General features: G+C 42.5%; 1 protein-coding gene across 2 annotated transcripts in view; it reads left to right on the top strand.

Annotated features, from left to right (window-relative positions):
* Positions 1–26,938, top strand: part of lepr (leptin receptor) — a 115,872-nt gene that overhangs the window by 42,101 nt on the left and 46,833 nt on the right. Inside the window, 6 exon segments of one of the 2 annotated variants that reach the window (NM_001164765.1) lie at positions 9,362–9,527; positions 18,998–19,057; positions 19,751–19,803; positions 22,918–23,163; positions 24,314–24,443; positions 25,083–25,255. In NM_001164765.1, coding sequence (NP_001158237.1) covers positions 19,047–19,057; positions 19,751–19,803; positions 22,918–23,163; positions 24,314–24,443; positions 25,083–25,255 — 613 coding nt within the window. In that variant the 5' untranslated portion in view covers positions 9,362–9,527; positions 18,998–19,046. 2 annotated transcript variants of the gene reach the window in all.

The following is a 26,938-nucleotide window of genomic DNA, read 5'->3' as shown; positions in this document are numbered from 1 at the left end:
TAATACTTGTATGTTTGAGAAATGTAAATTATGAGATTTTTGTTGTTCTGAATTTGCCGCCGTGCACTTTCACTGGCTGTCGTCATATCGATCCCGCTAACGGGATTCAAGCCGTAAGAAGTTTTAACGGTGGACAAACTTCAGAATGCCAGCTAGGCTTGCTTGTGACGTAGATAGTAAATCTTCTGTTGTTCCTCGCACCTTGTAAAATAATAATTTTCTCCCTCAGGAAAATGCTACTTCGTTCTGTTGCTATGTCTATTCACTACTCAAGATAAGAGACGACACAGTCACTACTATCTAGATAAATTAATTTGACATGAGCATATTAATTTGCTAAATAATAGCCAACAGTCGAGTAATTAGATGGCGTTTCAAAGCCTTTGTAGCCAGAGTCATATGAATGCCACTCGTATCACATGCAACAACGTCATTAAATATTTCTACTGGTAGCAAGGATTCCCTATCACCTATTTTTCATATTATTTCATATTATTTTCATATTACCCCCCTTGCGATCCTATTGTGCCACTCTAGACTAGAGGTACCTATCCACAATGTATGTGTCTCCATGTATGTTTCTGTATATAGGCGGTGGCTCGGCTACTGTTCTTTCTGCTCAGCACGTCAAATGATGAAATCCGTTTATTAATTATTCATCAGTGTGCAGTGCACCATGTGACCACTTTCCTGGGAGCATGACATCATCGGAGGATGTCATTCTTACAAAAACTGGGTTGATGCCTGGTGAGAGGAGAATGATGTCACCCCCCTGAATGCATGTGTAAGTCTGGTGTCCTTTCTAGCTTACTGTAATGTAGGCTACTGTACTGTCTCACAAATGTTCTTTGTCAAAGCCAACCTTGATTTTACCCATTGTGATTTTGTGAAGCCCACTGAGTGAACTATACTATGAATATAACGATTCATTGTAACATGGGCTAAAAATGATCTTAATGCTGTCTGGAAGGCAATCCCCACATCAGTTAATATCTCTGTGATCTCAGTGCGGAGTTGTGGTGTGAATATAGGGTAGTATAGGATTTGCAGGCTTTGTCTGCCTTTGGTATCTTCCTGCCCTTGGTGGCCTACTTACACCCACACACTGCAGGCTGCGGAGATAGCTGCAGAAATTCATCACAGCTGCAATCCAACACACCGTCCCCACACTTCGACCCTCAAAAGCAATAAAACTGCCCTTCTTTAAACTAGTTGAGTATATGGAGCATCAGCATTTGTGGGTTCAATTACAGGCTCAAAATGGCCAGAAACAAATTATTTTCTTCTGAAACTCGTCAGTCTATTCTTGTTCTGAGAAATTAAGGCTATTTCATGTGAGAAATTGCCAAGCAAGTAAAGATCTCGTACAGGCATCTGTTTCTCAAACTAGACACTCTAATGTACTTGTCATCTTGCTCAGTTGTGCACCGGGGCCTCCCACTCCTCTTTATATTCTGGTTAGAGCCATTTTACGCTGTTCTGTGAAGGGAGTAGTAAACAGCATTATACAAGATCTTCAGTGTCTTGGCAATTTCTCGCATGGAATAGTCTTAATTTCTCAGAACAAGAATAGACTGACGAGTTTCAGAAGAAAGTTCTTTGTTTCTGGCCATTTTGAGCCTGTAATCGAACCCACAAATGCTGATGCTCCAGATACTCAACTAGTCTAAAGAAGGCCAGTTTTATTGCTTCTTTAATCAGAACAACCGTTTTCAGCTGTGCTAACATAATTGTGAAAGGGTTTTCTAGTGATCAATTAGCCTTTTAAAATGATAAACTTGGATTAACTAAGACCACGTGCCATTGGAACACAGGAGTGATGGTTGCTGATAATGGGCCTCTTTACGCCTATGTAGATATTCCATAAAAAATCAGCCGTTTACAGCTACAATAGTCATTTACAACATTAACAATGTCTACACTGTATTTCTGATCAATTTGATGTTATTTTAATGGACAAAGAAAGTGTTTTTTTCTTTCAAAAACAAGGATATTCCTAAGTGACCCCAAACTTTTGAACAGTGGTGTATGACGCATCTTATACTCTACATATGACGCATCCTATACTCTACATATGACCTATACTCTACATATGACCAATACTCTACTTATGACGCATCCTATACCTTACATATGACGCATCCTATACCCTCTAGGCATCCATCCCGACCTATACTCTACATATGACACATCCTATACTCTACATATGACCTATACTCTACATATGACGCATCCTATACTCTACATATGATGCATCCTATACTCTACATATAACGCATCCTATACTCTACATATAACGCATCCTATACTCTACATATGACGCATCCTATACTCTACATATGACGCATCCTATACCTACATATGACGCATCCTATACTCTACATATGACACATCCTATACCCTACATATGACGCATCCTATACTCTACATATGACCTATACCCTACATATGACGCATCCTATAGCCTACATATGACGCATCCTGTACTCTACATGTGACGGATCCTGTACTCTACATATGACGGATCCTGTACTCTACATATGACGCATCCTATACCCTACATATGACGCATCCTATACTCTACATATGACCTATACTCTACATATGACCTATACTCTACATTTGACGCATCCTATACTCTACATATGACGCATCCTATACCCTACATATGACGCATCCTATACCCTACATATGACGCATCCTATACTCTACATATGACGCATCCTATACTCTACATATGACGCATCCTATACTCTACATATGACGCATCCTATACTCTACATATGACGCATCCTATACCCTACATATGACGCATCCTATATTCTACATACTCTACATGCACACACCCCCACCCTCAACAATGAGTCAGGAGTGTGCAGACACAAGCAGGCGTGCACACACACACACACACACACACACACACACACACACACGCACACACACACAAACACACTAACACACACACAAAGACAAATGCCCGTGCACACTGACTCTGCAACCGGTACCCCCTGTATATAGCTTCGCTATTGTTATTTTACTGCTGATCTTTAATTATTTGTTACTTTCATTTGTTATTCTTATTTTTTTTATTTATTTAACTGCGTTGTTGGTTAGGGCTTGTAAATCAGCATTTCACTGTAAGGTCTACGTATGATGCATTCGGCACATGTGACATACAATTTGATTTGATTTGAAATGATCTTCCAAAGTCAAACTTTACAATATAAACACATCTGCTTACTATAATAGAAGGAAAAAAGGTAGAAGAAGGTTTTGGTGAAAATAGGTTTTGTTTCCTTACATGGAAACAGTCCATAGTTACACAAGGACATGCTCCAGGTGTCAAACTGTGTTTCACTGATGAATCAGACTGTCATCTCTGTCAGGGAACAAACAACCTGTTATTAAGAACAGTCACCCACCTCTGCTTTGGCTGTGTGCCTCTCATACAGAATCAAGTTTAAAGTTTTATTAGTCATATGTATGGGATACACATGGTATACACTGTCCAACAAAATGCTTACTTGAGGTTCCTTCTCCACAATGCAACAACAATAAGAAATAATAAAAGATCAGAATACCAACATAAAGTAAATGCCTCAATAGAATATAATAAACATTTTAGCATAAGTATAATACAGGAAGGCACAATTTGTAGTCAAATATTTACATGTGTTTTGGGGGGATTTGGGTGTTTAAATGGTGCAGTATTTAGCAATCACCCAGGGAATCACCCAGGGAATTATAGAGTAATTATCCCAGACCAATTAATATTATCCACATGTAGTCTCTGTCAGACATATCAGTATGGATGACGGATCACCAGCTCAAGCTGAACCTCGGCAAGAGGGAGCTGCTCTTCCTCCCGGGGAAGGACTGCCCGTTCCATGATCTCGCCATCACGGTTGACAACTCCCTTGTGTCCTCCTCCCAGAGTGCTAAGAACCTTGGCGTGATCCTGGACAACACCCTGTCGTTCTCCACTAACATCAAGGCGGTGACCCGATCCTGTAGGTTCATGCTCTACAACATTCGCAGAGTACGACCCTGCCTCACACAGGAAGCGGCGCAGGTCCTAATCCAGGCACTTGTCATCTCCCGTCTGGATTACTGCAACTCGCTGTTGGCTGGGCTCCCTGCCTGTGCCATTAAACCCCTACAACTCATCCAGAACGCCGCAGCCCGTCTGGTGTTCAACCTTCCCAAGTTCTCTCACGTCACCCCGCTCCTCCGCTCTCTCCACTGGCTTCCAGTTGAAGCTCGCATCCGCTACAAGACCATGGTGATTGCCTACGGAGCTGTGAAGGGAACGGCACCTCCATACCTTCAGGCTCTGATCAGGCCCTACACCCAAACAAGGGCACTGCGTTCATCCACCTCTGGCCTGCTGGCCCCCCTACCTCTGAGGAAGCACAGTTCCCGCTCAGCCCAGTCAAAACTGTTCGCTGCTCTGGCACCCCAATGGTGGAACAAGCTCCCTCACGACGCCAGGACAGCGGAGTCAATCACCACCTTCCGGAGACACCTGAAACCCCACCTCTTTAAGGAATACCTAGGATAGGATAAAGTAATCCTTCTAACCCCCCCCCCCCCCCCTTAAAAGATTTAGATGCACTATTGTAAAGTGGTTGTTCCACTGGATATCATAAGGTGAATGCACCATTTTGTAAGTCGCTCTGGATAAGAGCGTCTGCTAAATGACTTAAATGTAATGTAAATGTCTCTAATGTACACGAAAGACCAGGGATACTTATTCATCATGATTTGCATATTACTCATTAAGTACGTTTGTCACGTGACCTGATGTTATGATGTTTAGTTTAATGTGTGTGTGTGTGTGTGTGTGTGTGTGTGTGTGTGTGTGTGTGTGTGTGTGTGTGTGTGTGTGTGTGTGTGTGTGTGTGTGTGTGTGTGTGTGTGTGTGTGTGTGTGTGTGTGTGTGTGTGTGTGTGCTCTACTGTGTTCAAAATCAGTCTTACTCTCAGTAATGGACAGTTGTTCTCATTAGCAAGTATTATAAAGTAGCCTACTGAGATGGTCTGATAAAGTAGCCTACAGAGATGGTCTGATAAACTAGCCTACAGAGATGGTCTGATAAAGTAGCCTACAGAGATGGTCTGATAAAGTAGCCTACAGAGATGGTCTGATAAACTAGCCTACAGAGATGGTCTGATAAACTAGCCTACTGAGATGGTCTGATAAAGTAGCCTACAGAGATGGTGTGATAAAGTAGCCTACAGAGATGGTCTGATAAAGTAGCCTACTGAGATGGTCTGATAAAGTAGCCTACAGAGATGGTCTGATAAAGTAGCCTACAGAGATGGTCTGATAAAGTAGCCTACAGAGATGGTCTGATAAAGTAGCCTACTGAGATGGTCTGATAAAGTAGCCTACAGAGATGGTGTGATAAAGTAGCCTACAGAGATGGTCTGATAAAGTAGCCTACAGAGATGGTCTGATAAAGTACCTTACAGAGATGGTCTGATAAAGTAGCCTACAGAGATGGTCTGAAAGTAGCCTACAGAGATGGTCTGATAAAGTAGCCTACAGAGATGGTCTGATAAAGTAGCCTACTGAGATCATAAGAGATTGAGGAAATAAGGTTTACATTCTAGCGCTGTGGGAACTTTTTTCCCATTCTTTGATCTGTAGCCTACTCTGTGGTTGTGACCAGTTACTATAGTGAGATAAAGTAGTTTCAGGATTTCAATACAGGGGTATCTTTCATCCTTAACAAAAAGGGACTTAGGAAAAAGGGACTTAGGAAAATTGCAACTGGCTCAGAACAGGGCAGAGAGTTAATATTAATAATATGCATGTCAATCTCTCCTGGCTGAAACCGGAGGAGAGATTGACTTCATCACTACTTGTATTTATGAGAGGTATTGACATGTTGAATGCACCGAGCTGTCTGTTTAAACTACTGGCGCACAGCTCGGACACCCATGCATATCCCACAGGACATGCCACAAGAGGTCTCTTCACAGTCCCCAAGTCCAGAACAGACTATGGGAGGCGCACTGTACTACATAGAGCCATGACTACATGGAACTCTATTCCACATCAAGTAACTGATGCAAGCAGTAAAATTTGATTTAAAAAACAGATAAAAATACACCTTATGGAACAGCGGGGACTGTGAAGCAACACAAATATAGACATATAGACACATGAATACACTCACATGATAACATACGCACTATACACACATGTACACATGGATGTTTTTAGTGTAGATATGTGGTAGTGGTGGAGTAGGGGCCTGAGGGCACACAGTTGTTGTGAAATCTGTGAATGCATTGTAACGTTCTGAAAATTGTATAAGCTGCCTTAATTTGCTGGACCCCAGGAAGAGTAGCTGCTGCCTTGGCAGGAACTAATGGGGATCCATAATACAAATACAAAAATGATGAGAAATGTATCTTTCCTACTCCAGTGGCTCTCAGAATGAGTTGTTGGGACTGTACTCTGTCCTCACTTTAAATCAGACAGGCTGTGACTGTCCATGATCGCCTGGCATTCAGACCCTGATATATGCCCTGTCAGTGTGTTTACATTGGGATGCAGCAGGAACACTACTGCTTCTGGGATGGACGGATTAGAAATGTGTTGTTCAGGTTGCTCAGGACTGAAATTGTACTTTTGTTATGAGAATTTTGTTCCCAATGTTCATAAACTGAACTTCAATTAAACTACTCAGTCTGCACCCCAGAGTTTGTAAGGTTCTGGTTAAATGACACAGACGGAGGCTCAGCCTACAATAGTCAACCAAGTTTATTCACGAGAGCTCTGAATATCATACAATGTACACAGCCTTTTATACCTAACATTTGGTCATATCATATGTCATACCCCTTACAGATGCCTCCTCCTCTTTTTTAACACTGTCAATGCTTATTTACAAGTCTTCTCCATCACATAAATTGCTTATCATATCCTGCCCCATGTTACATAATCTACTGCAAGCCTAAAGTTTTCTCCCCTCTCTGGGTGGGGAGACCTTCTTCCTGTTATCAGTTTCACTGTGGTCACAAGTTGTCTTCTGTCTGGTAACAGTTCCCCTTTTCCCTTGAATGTCTTGCCTATATTGCTAAATCATTAAGCTTAAACTTTTCCAATACACACACATTAGTACATTCATCTTATAATCACTCGGTTATACCTTTTCAGGGTGAAATCATTTAGTCAAACCATTAATCATATAATTTCCATTACAACTTTGGTGAAAGCAAGGAATGTGGACTCAAATGTAATCAATCTGCCACACCTCCAGAGTGTAGATGAAATTAATTTGTTATTTTTAAATCCCAGCCAGGGTTGTCACAGGACAACGGAGCCTGAAGCCTGATATCCTTATTTCTCCTTCACCCATCTTTTTTTCTGCTAATGCAACACCTCAATATCATGCTTCTATTTATGCTTAATCAGACCCAATAATAGCTATAACACTCAGGTAGTTTCAAGGGAAGAAGATTTCATGTACAGTTTAAGGGAAACTGATAAATAGGATGAATATGATGTGTTAAATAACCATCACCTCATGGTAACTATTAGTCCATATAAAGTGCATTCGGAAAGTATTCAGACCACTTGACTTTTTCCACATTTTGTTATGTTACAGCCTTATTCTAAAATGGATTAAATTGTTTTTGTCCCTCATCAATCTACAGACAATAGCCCATAATGACAAAGCAAAAACAGGTGAAGACATTTTTTCAAATGTGTATATATATATATAAAAAAGGAAATATTACATTTACATAAGTATTCAGACCCTTTACTCAGTACTTTGTTTAGGCACCTTTACAGCCTTGAGGCAGCGATTACAGCCTTGAGTCTTCTTGGGTATGACGCAACAAGCTTGGCACACCTGTATTTGGAGAGTTTCTCCCATTCTTCTCTACAGATCCTTTCACGCTCTGTCAGGTTGGATGGGGAGCATCACTGCACAGCTATTTTCAGGTATGTCCAGAGATGTTTGATCAGGTTCAAGTCTGGGCTCTGGCTGGGCCACTCAAGGACATTCAGAGACTTGTCCCAAAGCCTCTCCTGCCTTGTCTTGGCTGTGTGCTTAGGGTTGTTGTCCTGTTGGAAGGTGATCCTGACTAGTCTCCCAGTCCCTGCCGCTGAAAAACATCCCCACAACCTGATGATGCCACCACCATGCTGCACCGTAGGGATGGTGCCAGGTTTCCTCCAGACATGACGCTTGACATTCAGGCCAAAGATTTCAATCTTGGTTTCATTAGACCAGGAAATCTTGTTTCTCATGGTCTGGAAAGTTCTCCCATCTCCACAGAGGAACTCTGGAGCTCCTTCAGAGTGACCATCGGGTTCTTGGTCACCTCCCTGACCAAGGCCCTTCTCCCCCGATTGCTCACTTTGGCCGGGCGGCCAGCTCAAGGAAGTCTTCGTGGTTCCAAACGTCTTCCATTTAAGAATGATGGAGGCCACTGTGTTCTTACTCATGTATAGGCCTACTTTTCAGTTAAAATAACAGCTACCCTTTGACTATACAATATAAAAAATGTCCCTAGGGGCTACAAACTTGCCATGACTAATCTATCTCTGAAACTGTAATATGACATCACCTTAAGGATGAGTTCACTCCTTTTTTCTACTTTAATAATTTCACATTGTCCTCCAAAGCAATGTCATGATAATTTTCCCATTATGAATATGTTATTATTAATGCCTCTGGGACTAAATTCAATTAATAAGTATTTTTATTAGACGTATTATTATTATTAGACTAATTAAAGCTGCAATATATAACTTTTTGGGTGATCAACCAAATGTACATAGAAATGTGAAATATAGATCTGGTAGATATGTACTATGTAGCTATTTCTATGCTTCCCGTTTCATTTTTGTGTCTTTTACTTTTTGTACACCAGCTTCAAACAGCTGAAAATACAATATTTTGTGTTATGGAACATATATTTGACAGTGGTTTAGATGGTACAATGATTATCTACACTATACTTGCTTGTTTTGTCACATAAACTGAAATTTAAGCCACATTTTTGCAACCAGGAAATGGCAAAGCGATTTATGCGTAGTGCATATTTAATTGTGCATTGTCAACCATGTTATATTGTGTTAAATACATTTGTATTATAATTGTGTTTTTAATGGTTATTAGAACAGTGTTATTATTTGGTAGGCGATAGTTCCCGTGACGATATTGTCTCATGCATAACCTACGCCACTCCCTTCTCCAAACCTAGAGAACCGCTAGTGAAGAGCGCGGTTCAGTTAGCTACATGTCGGGGAGAAGAGACAGCGCTGGGAAACATACTGGACTTCAATAACAAGGAACTGTTTCAGCATTCTGACATTGCTTTAACAGTATGGTTTACAACAGTAGCTTATGATCCGCCTTTGAATTTGTGAAGGAATGAGGCAAACTATTGGCTAGCATACTGAGTCCTCAAAACATCTGTATTTGTTGCGGAGTAGTTCACTGACTGGCTAACTATCGGCTACTGGGAAATCGGCGACTTGGAGAGGAACCAAAAGATCAAGTAAGGCACAGTTAATTAATGTTATCTTCTAAATGTTTGAATTATAGCCTACTATTTAGAGTAGTAAGCGCTTTCAAGATCAGTGCAACATTCTAGAATATTTGTAGTCCATGTGTAAGAACTCAAGGGGCTCTTTTTTGTGGTATTTTATGAGGATTCCTGGGGTTTCCTGGAGTCCACATAAAACATGACAAAACAGAACATGAAAAAACAGAACATGAATAAACAAGAACAACTCAAGCACAAAACGACATACATTTTAAAACGGCACACATAGTCGACATACAGTATAAATACAGTCACAGCTGTCTCAGTGTGTCTGTGTGTCACCTGGCCAGATATGTTTGCTGCATGTTTTTCTTTTTAAGTGAAAAAACAACTAATACGTATATATATTTTTGCCTTATTTGTTAATTTTTTCATCCAGGCTGTATAGCTTATATGCATATATTTGTTTTTGGTTAAAGATTGCAAGTAAAAAAAAAAAAGAGAAAATAAACTCTTATAGCCCTATTTGAGCAATTTTGGCATGCATAAATAATGTATGGAAGGCCCTCTAGTGTAATCTGTGCAACTGCGTTTCTAAAGAAATCAACCAGGATTTCCTCCCGGTGATGCAAGCCCCAGCGCGCCCAGTTTGGAACTGGTTCAACGCTGTGACTCACATTGAGTCGGTGGCTTCGTAGAGTAGGTTGTTAGGTAATACACCCAGAGACATGCAATCGAGGGACTGAGATTTGGGTGTCAAAAACAGACTTCACGCCTTTTTATAGGATAATTAATCTACATTGATGTTCAGGCTATGGATGAAATTCAGCAGGTTAGCGTTTTTCCTCATGAATCTTGCTCTGGAGGCAGCGCTGCATTTCCACGTCATTTCACCAACAAAAATGAAATATCATGACGTTGAATCAACGTGGGAAAATGGTTGGATTTGAAGAAGGCATCAACATAAGGGAATTTCGTAGGTTAAAAGGGGATTTTTAATCTAAATCCAATGACATGGTAAAATGTTTAGTTGATTTCACTTTTAATTCACTTTAGTTGACAACTCAACCAAATGTAAATCAAACCTAGATGTTGAACTGACATGTGGGTGGTCACCAGCTGACAGCCACAAAGTTATACAATCTGATTAGAAAGCTAACCCTAACCACACTGCTAACCCTAATGCCTAACCCTAACCTTAAATCAAGACCGAAAAGCACCTTTTTGTATTCATACATTTTTACAATATAGTACTTTTTTTTTTATTTGCAGCTGGCCTATCTAAGGGGAAAATCGCTCAGTTCTCCTCGTGGCAATATGTCAACCTGCTGAAATTCAATCGGTACTCAAAATGAGATGAGAGATTTGATTTGGCCACTGATCAATGTGAATACCCATGAGGTGCTTTATCAAATCTGGACCACATTTGTTTATCAAATCTTGATGGTTTTCCATTTGACTAGTGATTAACATTAATTTCTTTTCTGGTCATTTGAAATTTGTGATACGCCTACCACCATATGTTGTTATTGTCATTGGCAGAGTACAACTTGTTTTGATATGTGATCTAATGAATATGAGGCGTGTGTACCAGCACGGGCTGTGATGGAGAGGATTCACTTGTTTTTTTTTTCTCCATTTAGGGCCCGATCATGCCCAATGCTTCCTTCTCATCATTATACTGATAGCAGTTTGATAACACACACACACAGGTTGTTATATCACATTGAATAACACCTAGTTCAGTTGTTATTGCTCAGTGGCCTAACTCATCCCTATAGATTGTCTAGGACTAGGTCTCTCAGCTGCAGTTGGCCACTTGGCTGAGTAGCTGTCATCCATGGTACTTTATTGTAACCTGGGATGTTATTGTTTTGAACAAGAGAACCAATGAATTAATGGATGCAGTCATTGATCTGTATTTATGTTTGGAGTAATGCATGCAAAGGGTAAGATATTGATGTTTGGTGTGGGAATCAAGTTCCCAGACTAGGTAAAAACACTTTCTCATTACTGAGTGAGTCAAATAGGGCAGCAGGTAGCCTAGCGGTTAGAGCATTGGGCCAGTATCTGAAAGGTTGCTAGTTAGAATTATTCATGGCTCAGTCATGTCCACTGTAGCTCATTATAAACTCAGCTAAAAAAGAGATGTCCCTTTTTCAGGACCATGTCTTTTAGAGATAATTTGTAAAAATCCAAATAACTTCACAGATCTTCATTGTAAAGGGTTTAAATCGTTTCCCATGCTTGTTCAATGAACCATAAACAATTAATGAACATGCACCTGTGCCTACCAGCTTACAGATGGTAGGCACAGTTATAAAAACTTAGGACACTAAAGAGGCCTTTCTACTGACTCTGAAAAACACCTAAAGAAAGATGCCCAGGGTCCATGCTCATCTGCGTGAACTTGCCTTAGGAATACTGCATGAGGACTGCAGATGTGGCCAGGGCAATAAATTGCAATGTCCGTACTGTGAGACGCCTAAGACAGCGCTACATGGAGACAGGACAGACAGCTGATCGTCCTCGCAGTGGCAGACCATGTGTAACAACACCTGCACAGGATCAGTACATCTGAACATCACACCTGCAGGACAGGTACAGGATGGCAACAACAACTGCCCGAGTTACACCAGGAACGCACAATCCCTCCATCAGTGCTCACTGTCCGCAATAGGCTGAGAGGCTGGACTGAGGGCTTGTAGGCCTGTTGTAAGGCAGGTCCTCACCAGACATCACCGACAACAACGTTGCCTATGGGCACAAACCCACCGTCGTTGGACCAGACAGGACTGGCAAAAAGTGATCTTCACTAACGAGTCACGGTTTTGTCTCACCAGGGATGATGGTCAGAGTCACGTTTATCGTCAAAGGAATGAGCATTACACCGAGGCCTGTAGTCTGGAGCGGGATTGATTTGGACGTGGAGGGTCCGTCATGGTCTGGGGTGGTGTGTCACAGCATCATCGGACTGTGCTTGTTGTCATTGCAGGCAATCTCAACGCTGTGCGTTACAGGGAAGATATCCTCCTCCCTCATGTGGTACACTTCCTGCAGGCTCATCCTGACATGACCCTCCAGCATGACAATGCCACCAGCCATACTGCTTGTTCTGCGTGTGATTTCCTGCAAGACAGGAATGTCCGTGTTCTGCCATGGCCAGCGACGAGCCCGGATCTCAATCCCATTGAGCATGTCTGGGACCTGTTGGATCGGAGGGTGAGGGTTAGGGCCATTACCCCCCAGAAATGTCTGGGAAGTTGCAGGTGCCTTGGTGGAAGAGTGGGGTAATATCTCACAGCAAGAGCTGGCAAATTTGGTGCAGTCCATGAGGAGGAGATGCAGCTACTTAATGCAGCTGGTGGCCACACCAGATACTGACTGTTACTTTTGATTTTGACCCCCCCCCCCCCCTTTGTTCAGGGACATATTATTCCATTTCTGATAGTCACATGTCTGTGGAACTTGTTCAGTTTGTCTCAGTTGTTGAGTCTTGTTTTGTTCATACAAATATTCACACATGTTAAGTTTACTGAAAATAAACGCAGTTGACAGTGAGAGAACGTTTCTTTTTTTGCTGAGTTTAGTAACATTGTTGCCTGTATTTTCACTGCCTTTTGAGGAACCATTTTAAAGTTATCATTACACTATTTGAGAAAAGTGTTTCTTATCTGCCTATCCCTCCCTTGTTTTCCAGGGTTGTTAGGTGCACCTGCACACAGCTGACCTCTGGTTTTGTCTATGGATGGAAGGGACTTTTAGCTGGTTAGGAGAACTTACGCAGCATGTTAACAGAATTTAATGTTGCAGGTTAGGAGAATTAGGTTAAGGTTAGGAAAAGGGTTAGGGTTAGCTAAAATGCTCTCCTAACCTGCTACGTAACTTCCATCCATAGCTGTGTAACACATAGTCACAACCAGGAATGCTGGTAATGGTGGCTTTCCCCTGCTCAGACGTTGCATGCATCAACCAATGGTTGCGTGCCACTTCATCGACAGTGTCATCGACTGACACATTGCTATAACATATGACGTGGTTAGCTGATAAAAGGGAGTTTTCAGACGTTATCGTGACTGTTGTATACATTCCACCTCAGGACAAGAAAAATAATGATCTGGCGCTTAACTGTACAAGGCCATAAACGAGCAAGAACCTACATCCAGAGGCTACTTTTCTGGTCGCCGGCAATTTTAATTCTACTAATTAAGGCACGTGATGCCGAACACAATCAACACGTCTCCAACACCACTAGAGGCGATTTTTAAACTCCTAGACCACTGTTATTCTACCCGCAAGCATACAAGGCCCTCCCTCGTCCGCCATTCGGCAAATCAGATCATTACTCCCTACTCCTGCTTGCTGTTTACAAGCATAAACTCAAACGGGAAGTACCCGTGACTTGCTCTGTTGAGAAATGAGAATCGGAGATTATGCCACGACTGCTTTTCTAGCGCTGATTGGAATATGTTTAGAGAGTCCGCTGATAACATTGGTGAGCTAAACACCTTCGTCACTGTCTTCATTAGAGAATGCGTCAGCGACGTTGTCCCTTTTGACTGGCACTAAGTATTCTTCTTGGCTGGAGCGGTATCAGTCGAATGGTATCAAATACATTCCCTCCGTTCTGACCGTTATTATGAGCCATCCTCCCCTCAGTAGCCTCCACTGATTTGTTATTGGTTACTGAATTGTTGGGTTTTGAATTTGCAAGAAAGGCAGTTCACTGTACTTGGCCATGTGACATTAACTTGAAACAATGATTACCTTCTTTATTCAATAAATCCTGTAGGCCTATTGAAAAGAATCTCCTGTGCCTACCTATAACCTCCCCCTTGGCCGTGAGACACAGTACCCTTCCACACTGGCATTAACAGAAACGTTATAAACTAAAATGGAAGATGCCTTTCCCTCAGACTATTGTTGTGGTAATCAATTGAAAACAAAGCAAATGTATTATTATTATCTGAGTGGCAGTGGCAGCAGGGACCTGTCTGTCGGTCAGCTAAGTAGAAATAGACTCTAGTCTTGTCGTTCTATTTCTATGCTGTCAGACACATCAAGGCCTTGTTTTCAATATATGCAAATTAGCTGCTACTTCAAGGAGAGATCGTTTATTAAAGAACGGACCAAAATTAAATTTTGTGATGGTCAGAAATCCTCCAGTGAAATCATTTAATCAAAGATCCAGGGAGTGAAAGGGAAATTAAATGCATTTCAAATAAAGTTTATTTGTCACGTGCGCCGAATACAATAGGTGTAGACCTTACAGTGAAATGCTTACTTACAGGCTCTAACCAATAGTGCGGAAAAAAAAGTGTAAGTAAAGAAATAAACAACAGTAAAAAGACATTTGAAAATAAGAGTAGCAAAGCTATATACAGACACCGGTTAGTCAGGCTTATTGAGGTAGTATGTAGATATGGTTAAAGTGACTATGCATATATGATGAACAGAGTAGCAGTAGCATAAAAAGAGGGGTTGGCGGGTGGTGGCACACAATGCAGATAGCCCGGTTAGCCAATGTGTGGGAGCAGTGGTTGGTCAGGCCAATTGAGGTAGTATGTACATGAATGTATCGTTAAAGTGACTATGCATATAAGATAAACAGAGAGTAGCAGGGGTGGCAGGGGGAGGGCACACAATGCAAATAGTCTGGGTAACCATTTGGTTACCTGTTCAGGAGTCTTATGGCTTGGGGATAAAAACTTTTGAGAAGCCTTTTTGTCCTAGACTTGGCACTCCGGTACCGCTTGCCATGTGGTAGTAGAGAGAACAGTCTATGACTGGGGTGGCTGGAGTCTTTGACAATTTTCAGGGCCTTCCTCTGACACCGCCTGGTGTAGAGGTCCTGGATGGCAGGCAGCTTAGCCCCAGTGATGTACTGGGTCGTACGCACTACCCTCTGTAGTGCCTTGCGGTCGGAGGCCGAGCAATTGCCGTACCAGGCAGTGATGCAACCGGTCAGGATGCTCTCGATGTTGCAGCTGTAGAACCTTTTGAGGATCTCAGGACCCATGCCAAATCTTTTTAGTTTCCTGAGGGGGAATAGGCTTTGTCGTGCCCTCTTCACGACTGTCTTGGTGTGTTTGGACCATTCTAATTTGTTGTTGATGAGGACACCAAGGAATTTGAGGCTCTCAACCTGCTCCACTACAGCCCCGTCGATGAGAATGGGGACGTGCTCGGTGCTCCTTTTCCTGTAGTCCACAATCATCTCCTTAGTCTTGGTTACGTTGAGGGATAGGTTGTTATTCTGGTACCACCCGGCCAGGTCTCTGACCTCCTCCCTATAGGCTGTCTCGTCGGTGATCAGGCCTACCACTGTTGTCGTCAGCAAACTTAATGATGGTGTTGGAGTCGTGCCTGGCCATGCAGTCGTGGGTGAACAGGGAGTACAGGAGGGGACTGGGCACGCACCCCTGGGGAGCTCCAGTGTTGAGGATCAGCGTGGCAGATGTGTTGCCACCTACCCTCACCACCTACGTATACCTACGTGTCAGAGCAATTTTGAAGAAATGGTCCCTGCTTGAATTTCATTTACCTTGGTAGTAGTCTCTTTTGATATACATTAACATTTAGTAGTGGGAGATTGGGTTCTGGATGGCGAGATGACTTGGGGAGCAGTTCCAATCATTTCTTCAGCGTAGAGATGAAACATATCTATAACATCTCTATCTACACTCTTAGAAAAAAGGGTTCCAAAACGGTTCTTCAGCTGTCCCAATAGGAAAAGCCTTTTTGATTCCAGGTAGAATCCTTTTGGGTTTCATGTAGAACCCTCTGTGGAAAGGGTTCTATGGAACTGAAGAGTTCTACCTGGAACCAAAAACAGTTCTTCATAGGGTTTGCCTATGGGGACAGCCGAAGAATTGTTTTCGGTTCTAGATGGCACCCCCCGCCCCCTTTTGCCCTCAATTCGTTGGAGCATGGACTCTACAAGGTGTCGACACATTCCACAGGGATGTTGGCCCATGTTGACTCCAATGCTTCCAACAGTTGCGTCAAATTGGCCGTATGTCCTTTGAGTGGTGGGACCATTTGTCACGTCCTGACCAGTATAAGGGTTAATTATTATTATTGTACTTTGGTCAGGACGTGGCAGAGGGTATTTGTTTTATGTGGTTCGGGGTGGTGGTTGTTGTAGAAGGGCATTTGATTTATGTATTCCGGGGTTTTTGGGCACTGTGTCATATTCATGTATTTCTATGTTTTGTCTAGTGAATCTGTTTCTATGTTTAGTTAATTGGGGTTGGGACTCTCAATTGAAGGCAGGTGTTGTCTCTTTGCCTTTGATTGAGAGTCCTATATATTAGGGTGTGTTTGGGTTTGTATTTGGTGGGAGATTGTTTCTTGTTTTGCCTGTTTCTTGTTTAGCGTGTGTGAGCCTAACGAGACTGTTGTGTTGATCGTGAGTATTCATTATTTATTATTTTGGTGTTCTCTTTTGAGTTAAATAAACGTAAAGATGAGCATCCACATTCCTGCTGCATTTTGGTTCTCCTTTCCCGACGACAACCGTGACTGAATCTCCCACCACAAACGGACCAAGCAGCAGAAGAAGGAGCAACAGGTGGACTGGAAGGAGCAGAAGGAATTCGGTGAGGACCGGGAACGCTACCGGGGTACACGACTGGCGAGGAAACCAGAGAGGCAGCACCAAGAATTTTTTTGGGGGGGGCACATGGACAGATCGGCGGAGCCGAGGATGGAACCAGAGCTAGTCGGGGGAAAATGGGAGGTGAGAGAAACAGAGACTATAAAGGAGTTGATGGGTAATTGGAGGAGAAAAGGATGAGAGAGCTACTATGTTGTTGTTTTAGGCACGTCATTCGCCCTACAGAGCGTGTCCTAAGGTTGTCACCTGAAGTAGTGTTTATTAATGGTCCTGAGGTGCGTGCTAGCTGTCTGGTGAGGATAATACCAGCACCAGGCCTCCAGTTCGTCAGCCCAGTCCGACTCGTCCTGTTCCCGCTCCCCGCACTAGCCTGGAGGTGTGTGTTCCCAGTCTGGCACGTCTAGTACCAGCACCACGCACCAGGCTTCAAGTGCGTCGGCTCAGTCAGGAGTCGCCAGAGCGGCCCGTCAGTCAGGAGTCGCCAGAGCGGCCCGTCAGTCAGGAGTCGCCAGAGCGGCCCGTCTGCCCGGAGTCGCCAGAGCGGCCCGTCTGCCCGGAGCCGCCAGAGCGGCCCGTCTGCCCGGAGTCTGCCGATGACCCGAAACCAAGGGAGTCTAGCAGCAACCTGGAACTGAGTAAGCCTGACAATATAGAACTAATAATAATTAACCTTCTAATGATTGAGTCTGCCTACAGTGTGGAAAGGAGGAGGTCAGCCTACGATCCGGAACGAGGGATGTCTGCCTACGGCCCGAGGCTGATCGGGTTGGTCTGCATTTTGGAGGACATTAGGCCGGAGCCTGAACCACCACCTGCATAGGTGGGTTGGGGAGGGGGGGTGTAGCACAAGTACCGTCGGTGACGGCAGCCACCCTCCCTTCCCTCCCTTTAGTTTAGGGGGATTTTTTTGTTGTTGTTTTGGGTTTTGTTTATTTATGAGGTGCGTCCGGGGTCTGCACCTTTGGGGGGGGGGGGGGGGGGGGGGGGGGGTACTGTCACGTCCTGACCAGTATAAGGGTTAATTATTATTGTAGTTTGGTCAGGACGTGGCAGAGGGTATTTGTTTTGTGGTTCGGGGTGGTGGTTGTTGTAGAAGGGCATTTGATTTATGTTTTCCGGGGTTTTTGGGCGCTGTGTCATATTCATGTATTTCTATGTTTTGTCTAGTGAATCTGTTTCTATGTTTAGTTAATTGGGGTTGGGACTCTCAATTGAAGGCAGGTGTTGTCTCTTTGCCTTTGATTGAGAGTCCTATATATTAGGGTGTGTTTGGGTTTGTATTTGGTGGGAGATTGTTTCTTGTTTAGCGTGTTTCTTGTTTAGCGTGTGTGAGCCTAACGAGACTGTTGTGTTGATCCTTAGTATTCGTTATTTATTATTTTGGTGTTCTCTTTTGAGTTAAATAAACGTAAAGATGAGCATCCACATTCCTGCTGCATTTTGGTCCTCCTTTCCCGACGACAACCGTGACACCATTCTTGATGCACACGGGAAACTGTTGAGTGAAACTCAGCAGCATTGCCGTTCTTGACACAAACCAGTGAGCCTGGCACCTTCTACCATACCTCGCTCTAAGGCAATTAAATATTTTGTCCTGCCTATTCGCCCTGTGAATGGCACACATACACAATCCATGTATCAATTTTCTTAAAAATCCTTCTTTAACCTGTCTCCTCCACTTTGTCTACACTGATTTGAAGTGGATTTACCAAGGGACATCAATAAGGGATCATAGCTTTCACCTGGTCAGTCTGTCATGGAAAGAGCAGGTGTTCATAATGTTTTGTACACATTGTATATCTCTGCGTTGTGTTGTCTTCCTAACTGGTCCCTAAGGTTCTCTCTATCTCTGTTCCCTCCCCAGTGAGAGTAATCTCAATCCCAGTAGAGGCCATGCGCACCAACTCTAACTCATGAAGACAATGTAAGTATGATTGATGGTGGTGATCTTGAATATGAAATGGAATTAATGTGGCATGGGATTGAACTTTAGCATGTGGGATTTAAAACCCAGGCAGACAGGCACCATGTTTATACAGCATGTAATGTAGGTTAGTGTTATGTATTGTGTGTTCATGTTATTTACTGTACTGCCTATGTCGTCACAGGAGGGTTGGGTTTGGACTATATAGTGGTTTATGATATGAATGCTATAGTCATAATGAAAATTAAAGTGTGGATCGGGAAGGGAATTTTACTTTTTGAAAAATGACTCAGCAATTGTACATTCAGAAGCTGACAAACCTTCGTATAGCTGCAAGCTCGTAAAAAAGTACAGTATCATCCATTCTAATCTTGCATGAGGAAGTTTCTGCTGTGAAGAGATCAGTCAAGCCTGTGCCAGCAGATGAGCAGACAACACCCAGGCCATTACAGCAGAATACTGTGGTCATGGTGTGGTGACTATTACTAAGGCTCTGTTCTCCTGTCAAAGGAGTTTTCAGTGTTGGATTGAGTCAAGATTGCATAGACTGTCTATGTGTTTTACATATCTTTCTCTCTTTCTCTCTATCTATGTTTCTCACTCTTTACGGGTTCTCTCTTCATCTACCCGTACCTCTCTCTCGCTCCCTCTTTCGCTCTCTCCCTCCTTGCCTATCTTTCTCGATCTATGCAGGATCATGTCTGCAATGTTGACATTCCTGGTGCATATTCTCATCGTCTCCCACGGTGAGTTGAGTTCCTTCCCCATTAGTTCAGATTCTTCTATCTCACTGCATCCATCCACATTACCTCCCCTGAAACATTACCTCCCATGTGGTTCTGCCTGTAGTCACACAACTTCACTATCCCCAGGAAAGCTTTCCTTTAGACTAAAATAATGAATAGCAAACATTTCAGCAGCAATGCCACATGTAGTTACATCCGGCAGCTATTCTCTGGAACCTTCACGTGCCAGAACATACAGAACAGTACACTCATATGCATATATATGCATATATATAGAAACAAAGGTCATCTTCCCATACAATCACGCCCCTACTTACAATACAGTCCATTATTGCCTAAATAAAAAGGGCCATTGAGTGTTGCATTTCATTGGTGTGACACTGAGTGATCTAAATCGAAGTATGCCGGTCTCTGCAGTTAGCCGTCTTTGTAATGTTGGACATCATCCAATGTGTTTGGCAAGAATCCTTCTACCACACAAGTGAAACACAGAATAGATCGTTCAGCAGGGCATAATGTCTCCTGACCACAAAAATTGCCCATATTGAACTAAATAGACGCACAAAAATATATTTCCACCATGAAAAGTAGAAATGAAATTGGAACTGCACACATGATTGCTGCACCACATACCTTTTAATTCGGCTAGTTACACAACAAATTGATCCTAGAAGTGGATCTTTGTCAGGTAAAGTAGCAATCCTTTGTGTGTACATGTGGGCAAACGTGTTTGTGTTATTGAGAACAGTCCGTCTTTGAGAATCAGTATACAACTGATATCCCTTGTGTAATATCTATCCCAAGCCAGCATGCTATGGGGAGACTGGGAGGGTGGATGGGCGACTAATGGGTGGAATGAACTAGAGGTCGACCGATTAATCGTAATGGCCGATTAATTAGGGCCGATTTCAAGTTTTCATAACAATAGGAAGTCGGTATTTTTGGCCACCGATTTGCTCATTTTCCTTATTTATTTATTTATTTATTTTTATTATATTTTTTTGCACCTTTATTTAACTAGGCAAGTCAGATTAAGAACATACTCTTATTTTTAATGACGGCCTAGGAACGGGGGTTAACTGCCTTGTTCAGGGGGGATTCGGGGATTCGTTTTTGCAACCTTGACTACCTGTTACGCGAGGGCAGCAAGAAGCCAAGGTAAGTTGCTAGCTAACATTAAACTTATCTTATAAAAAAACGATCAATCTTAACATAATCACTAGTTAACTACACATGGTTGATGATATGACTAGTTTATCTAACGTGTCCTGCATATAATCAATGCGGTGCCTGTTAATTTCTCATCGAATCACAGCCTACTTCGACAAACGGGTGATTTAACAAGCGCATTTACGAAAAAAGCACTGTCGTTGCACCAATGTACCTAACCATAAACATCAATGCCTTTCTTTAAAATCAATACACAAGTATATATTTTTAAACCTGCATATTTAGTTAATATTGCCTGCTAACATGAAATTGTGTCACTGCTCTTGCGTTCATTGCCTGGCTCGTTGCGAACTAATTTGCCAGAATTTTACATAATTATGACATACCATTGAAGGTTGTGCAATGTAACAGGAATATTTAGATTTAGGGATGCCACCCGTTAGATAAAATACGGAACGGTTCCGTATTTCACTGAAAGAAAAAACGTTTTGTTTTCGAGATGATAGTTTCTGGATTCGACCATATTAATGACCTAAGGCTCGTATTTCTGTGTGTTTATTATATTATAATTAAGTCTATGATTTGATAGAGCAGTCTGACTGAGCGGTGGTAGGCACCAGCAGGCTCGTAAGCATTCATTCAAACAGCACTTTCGTGCGTTTTGCGAGCAGCTCTTCGCAATGCATTGTGCTGTTTATGACTTCAAGCCTGTCAACTCCCAAGATTAGGCGGTGTAACCGATGTGAAATGGCTAGCTTGTTAGCGGGTGCGCGCTAATAGCATTTTAAACGTCACTCGCTCTGAGACTTGGAGTAGTTGTTCCCCTTGCTCTACATGGGTAACGCTGCTTCGAGGGTGGCTGTTGTCGATGTGTTCCTGGTTCGAGCCCAGGTAGGAGCAAGGAGAGGGACGGAAGCTGTACTGTTACACTGGCAATACTAAAGTGCCTATAAGAACATCCAATAGTCAAAGGTATATGAAATACAAATCATATAGAGAGAAGTAGTCCTATAATTCCTATAATAACTACAACCTAAAACTTCTTACCTGGGAATATTGAAGACTCATGTTAAAAGGAACCACCAGCTTTCATATGTTCCCATGTTCTGAACAAGGCACTTAAACATTTTTACATTTTAGTCATTTAGCAGACGCTCTTAACCAGAGCGACTTACAGTAGTGAATGCATACATTTCATACATTTTTTTTTTTTGTTCCGTACTGGTCCCCCATGGGAATTGAACCCTCAACCCTGGCGTTGCAAACACCATGCTCTACCAACTGAGCCACATGGGACTAAACGTTAGATATCTTACATGGCACATATTGCACTTTTACTTTCTTCTCCAACACTTTGTTTTTGCATTATTTCAACCAAATTGAACATGTTTCATTATTTATTTGAGGCTAAATAGATTTTATTGATGTATTATATTAAGTTAAAATAAGTGTTCATTCAGTATTGTTGTAATTGTCATTATTACCAACAAAAAAAAACGGCCGAGTAATCGGTATCGGCTTTTTTTGTCCTCCAATAAACGGTATCGGCATTCAAAAATCATAATCGGTCGACCTCTAGAAGGAACCATAGTCTTGTCAGTCACATTGTTTTACCTGGTTGACAAAGAAGCATGTACAGTATGTATCCTTGAGCTGGTAGAAATCCTCTGGTATAGGCTGAGGTTACCAGAGTTCATTTTAGTAAAGGTCTCTGAACAATAGTGTAGCCTTTTTCTAATACTTTTACCAACTTCATGAACATATCTTCATAATTCGGTCTGAAATTAATGTATTAGGAATTCATATCAATGTCTTTGAATACCATGCTGAGAATCATACCCACAACTCTGGTATTACCAGCATCATTATACCCCAGCCACAACTTCTGTCCAGTGTCTGATGTCATTTCCTGTCAACCATGTTTACTTCCTGTTTCTGCCTCAGGTGCTGTGTCGGTGGAGCCTATGGGTGTATCCCCCCATGGAGACCTTCTAGACCTCCCCTGGCAGACAGAGCTCTGCTGTTCCTCACGCCCAGCCCAACTTCACAACAGAGGAAAGGAAGAAGACCGAGGGTCTGTGGGGTCCAGGGCAACACCATCTGATCCAGGACACCCACACACCCTTCAGTGCCTCTTCAGGAACTTCACAAGCATACTTGGACCTCACCCGCAGACTGAGCCCAGCAGAGGTAAGCGTCCTGCTCTGTTTTACTGACATGACATCACAGAAGGCTGCTGAAGGGAGAACGGCTCATAGTAATGGCCGGAACAGAGAAAATGGAATGGCATCAAACATCAAATGTGTTTGGCATCAAATGTGTTTGATGTATTTGATACCGTTCCACTGATTCCGCTCCAGTCATTACCACCAGCCCGTTCTCCCAAATTAAGGTGCCGCCAACCTCCTGTGCATGATATTTACTGGGTGAGATTTCTGTCTTACTACTGCCCTGGGACCGTATTCACAAAGCATCATAGGTGTGTAAGGTGCTGACCAAGGATCAAATACCTTTTAAATCATAATGAATAAGAGCAAGGAATTGATCCTAGATCAGCACTCCTATTCTGAGACGATTTGTATATACTGGATAAATGTGTTTTCATTTCTCTGAATGGTGCGTAATAAAACAGCCTGTGACCACTTAACTGCACTGAGGAAGAGAACATTGAGGCTCATTCAATTGAATAGGGGCCAATTAACTGGAGTGATCAGATGGTCTCTGTGCACTTGAGTGTGGTGTTCTTCTCTGTTTGGAGGTGGAAGTGGGAGGTGGTAACACAAACTAAAGATCTGTGTGTGTGTGTGCTTGTGTGTGCATCCGTGCAAATGTGTGTTTTAACAACAGGAAGCAAAGGCTCAGGGCGAAGGATTTATTCATGAGATCGATAGCGTGGTGGTAGCCTCTGACGCGTGCTAATGCTAATCGATGGATATTAGATAAGGCTTCCCACAGCCTGTGGCTCTGTGGCATTTAAAGAGGGGATGTTTTGAAAACGGTCTCATGAATCGTTGACAATAACTGTGCAGACGTAAAATGGTGTGAGTGGGTGTTACATTTTCCTCTCCAATGACCTGTTGATTCAGCTCAGGTAGACCTGAGGTCCTAAGTCTGAGTAAGAGTGGATGATAAACTATGACGTTGGCCAGATTCTAGGGCTTCTTTTTCAAAATGTTCCAGGGCTTGCTATGACTGTCCTAATTGGGTGTGGGTTTATTCAGCTAGGTGTGTGTGTGCTTTGTCTTGGGTTGTTGAGTTCATATTTTAGGGTTTACAGTGACCACCCAGACAGAGTATGTGCCTGTGTTGATGCTAATATGCTAATTGAACTTCTCTCCAGCCACCTGTTGGGACATCCTGTGCCGTGTTGATGAGACCTGGGATAATGTAATATGTGATCTAAAGCACCCAGCCACTTCCTCAGACACCTCCACTCCTGGGTCAGTGGCACTTAGCTTGCAGCACTTAGCGTGAGTATCAAGTTCAATTCAACCTGCTGCTATTGTCTAGAGTCTGTCCTCTCCCATCCTGTTTGTTATTCTTGTCTAGTGTTGGCTCAAAGATGTGCCTGAGGCAGTAAGAGCTCAGGTGGGGGTCTAAGGTGTGTGTCCGTGCCTGTCTGTGCATGCAATGTGACTGGCAGAGCCTATTCATCTCCCACAGCAGGGTTATGCATGGAGCAGGCTGAGACTGTGTGATTAAAAAACCAACACCAGTTGCCTATAATTGGCCTTTTGGCCCATCTTATTAAATATTTTGCAAATAATTAGGCACAATATCACAAAAGTGTTTTTACTTGTTGTTTTCATTACTTTCATGTGGATTGTATCTAGCCTGGTCCCAGATGTTTGTGATCCTTTCAAACATGGCATGACAAGGAGTTGACATGATAGCACAAACAGATCTGGGACCAGGCTAGGTTGCATCCTGACCTGTGCTTAGTCTATGATTAGAACACTACACTAGCCTCTTATCTTTACTGAATGAAAGTATATTTATTTAGGCTGGGTTTTCGACTAGGACACATAGGGCTAAACGTAGTACATATGGGGGGACGCAGTCCATGTCCTCATCTGGTGAAGTACATAAATGTCTCTTGTCTATTTCAGAACACTGCCTGACAGTGAGGTAAACACCACACATGGGACTGACTGTGTGGGAGAGGATTCCATCACCTGTTCTATTGCTCTCCATGTGGTCAGCAGTATCGTCGTGGTGACAGCCAATGTGTCCAACACCACAGCAGGTCCCCTGGTGATGCTCAGCGTCCCTCCGCGTCTCTGTAAGGAGTGTGAATGCACCTGATCCCTCTCTCAACCTCTCTTCTGAAGATAGAGGATGTTAATTGCTTTAATGGCTTATCTATCTGGTCCTCATATTCTGAGGTTAATGGATATCACTTAACATTTACCAAGTACCAGCGTGCTGCCTGGCGAGCTGGCACTGTTTATTATGTAGGCCAGCGGTATCTAGGGAGCCATTTGTACCATGAGGAAACTGGGGAGTTATTTGTTTAGGCTTAAAGACCACATGTACACGTGTACAGTATAGTGAGTGTAACGGGCAGCTTCAGTAGGTCTGATACCAGCTGCCCTTTGGGACTTCCAGGCAGGCCGAGATTAGTGTTTACTCTGGTCCCAGGAACCATGGTGATGAGCTGGAGATCTCTCCACTGATGGGAAACACATACCTTGTTTGCTCAATCTAAGCTCTTTGCGGCCTTGTTGGTCAATGGAACATTGGTTTGATACAAGTAGAAATTGTGCAAATATTGAGTTTTAAAAGCCTGTTAAATTAATTGAAGTGTCATTTAATTTAGATCACATGGAACATTTTATAAGTCAGATTTTTTTAATATGAATAAAGACTTGCTAAAGGGCCAAAATTCAGTATTTTGACATGTTGTTCTGTGCATCCTCTGTGACTTCTAGGAAGGTTTTAGCACACTTAACTCCAACATTTCACCACCATTGTAAAGCCCTAGTTATTTTGCTGCTTTGACAAAGTAATTTCTGAAGATGATTATTTATTTGTTGTTAGTGAAGGTAAAAAAGAAACCTGTCACTCATTTTAAGGTTTACCCTCTTACGTGACCGGAACTCTCATTTGGTGAAACTATTCCTCATTTTATTTTGTATTTTTATAAAGAGACATTGAAGATCTAATATACAAATCATAGTGTAAAAGCAGGTGAGCTGGTTCTATTTTTGGGTGTTTTTGTGGTGAAAACTGAGCGGGTCGAGCATAACATGTCAACCCTGTTACCCATAGATGGACAGGCTAGAAATGTTTTAACAATTAATAAATAAATTGTGAAGCTTGTATTCAATTGCCTCTTCCTGTTGCACACAAGCTTCCATTCCCCCTGTCACTAGGAGATTTATGGCTGATTTAAGATGAAGTCGTCATCCTGTTACAGTCAACCTTGTTACTTTATTTGGCACTTACTATAGATGGGAAAAATGCAAAACCTTTTTTTGTATTAAGTTGAACATGTGATCTTTATGACAGTACATTAGTGAGGATGCATACATGTTGCCTTGTCAGCCATGTTCTCAATGATCAACATTTTGATTCGAGGTTATTGTTTCCATTAGTGGGTCTGCTCGCGTACATCGCAAGCAGTAAAGCATACGTAGCTACATGCAAGTCCTATGCCAAAGAAAGTGCACTTTTCAAGAGAGACAGGAATAAACCCCTGGAATATCAGTATGCCTAAATTATGTAGCAATGCAGGAAAATTGCCTTCTTATCAGCTTTAAGTTTGCTCCCCTCTCCTTTATGGGAGGAATGTATGTGTGCAGTATGTCAGATATGGGGTGGTATTCTGACTTAATATTCTTGAGCTTAACTTACATTTTCACGTAAGTATTTTATCAAAGTCAATGCATGATTCAGTGCCTTTAGTGTCCAACCAACATGAAGGGAAGTACCATTCATTCCCTAAATGTAATTTCACATTCAC

The sequence above is a fragment of the Salmo salar genome, chromosome 10, assembly GCF_965601325.2.
Source record: "Salmo salar chromosome 10, fSalSal1, whole genome shotgun sequence".
In the NCBI taxonomy this organism is placed as follows: Eukaryota; Metazoa; Chordata; class Actinopteri; order Salmoniformes; family Salmonidae; genus Salmo; species Salmo salar.
The sequence above is the reverse complement of the archived record's forward strand: the minus strand, read 5'-3'. Positions and strand labels throughout refer to the sequence as shown.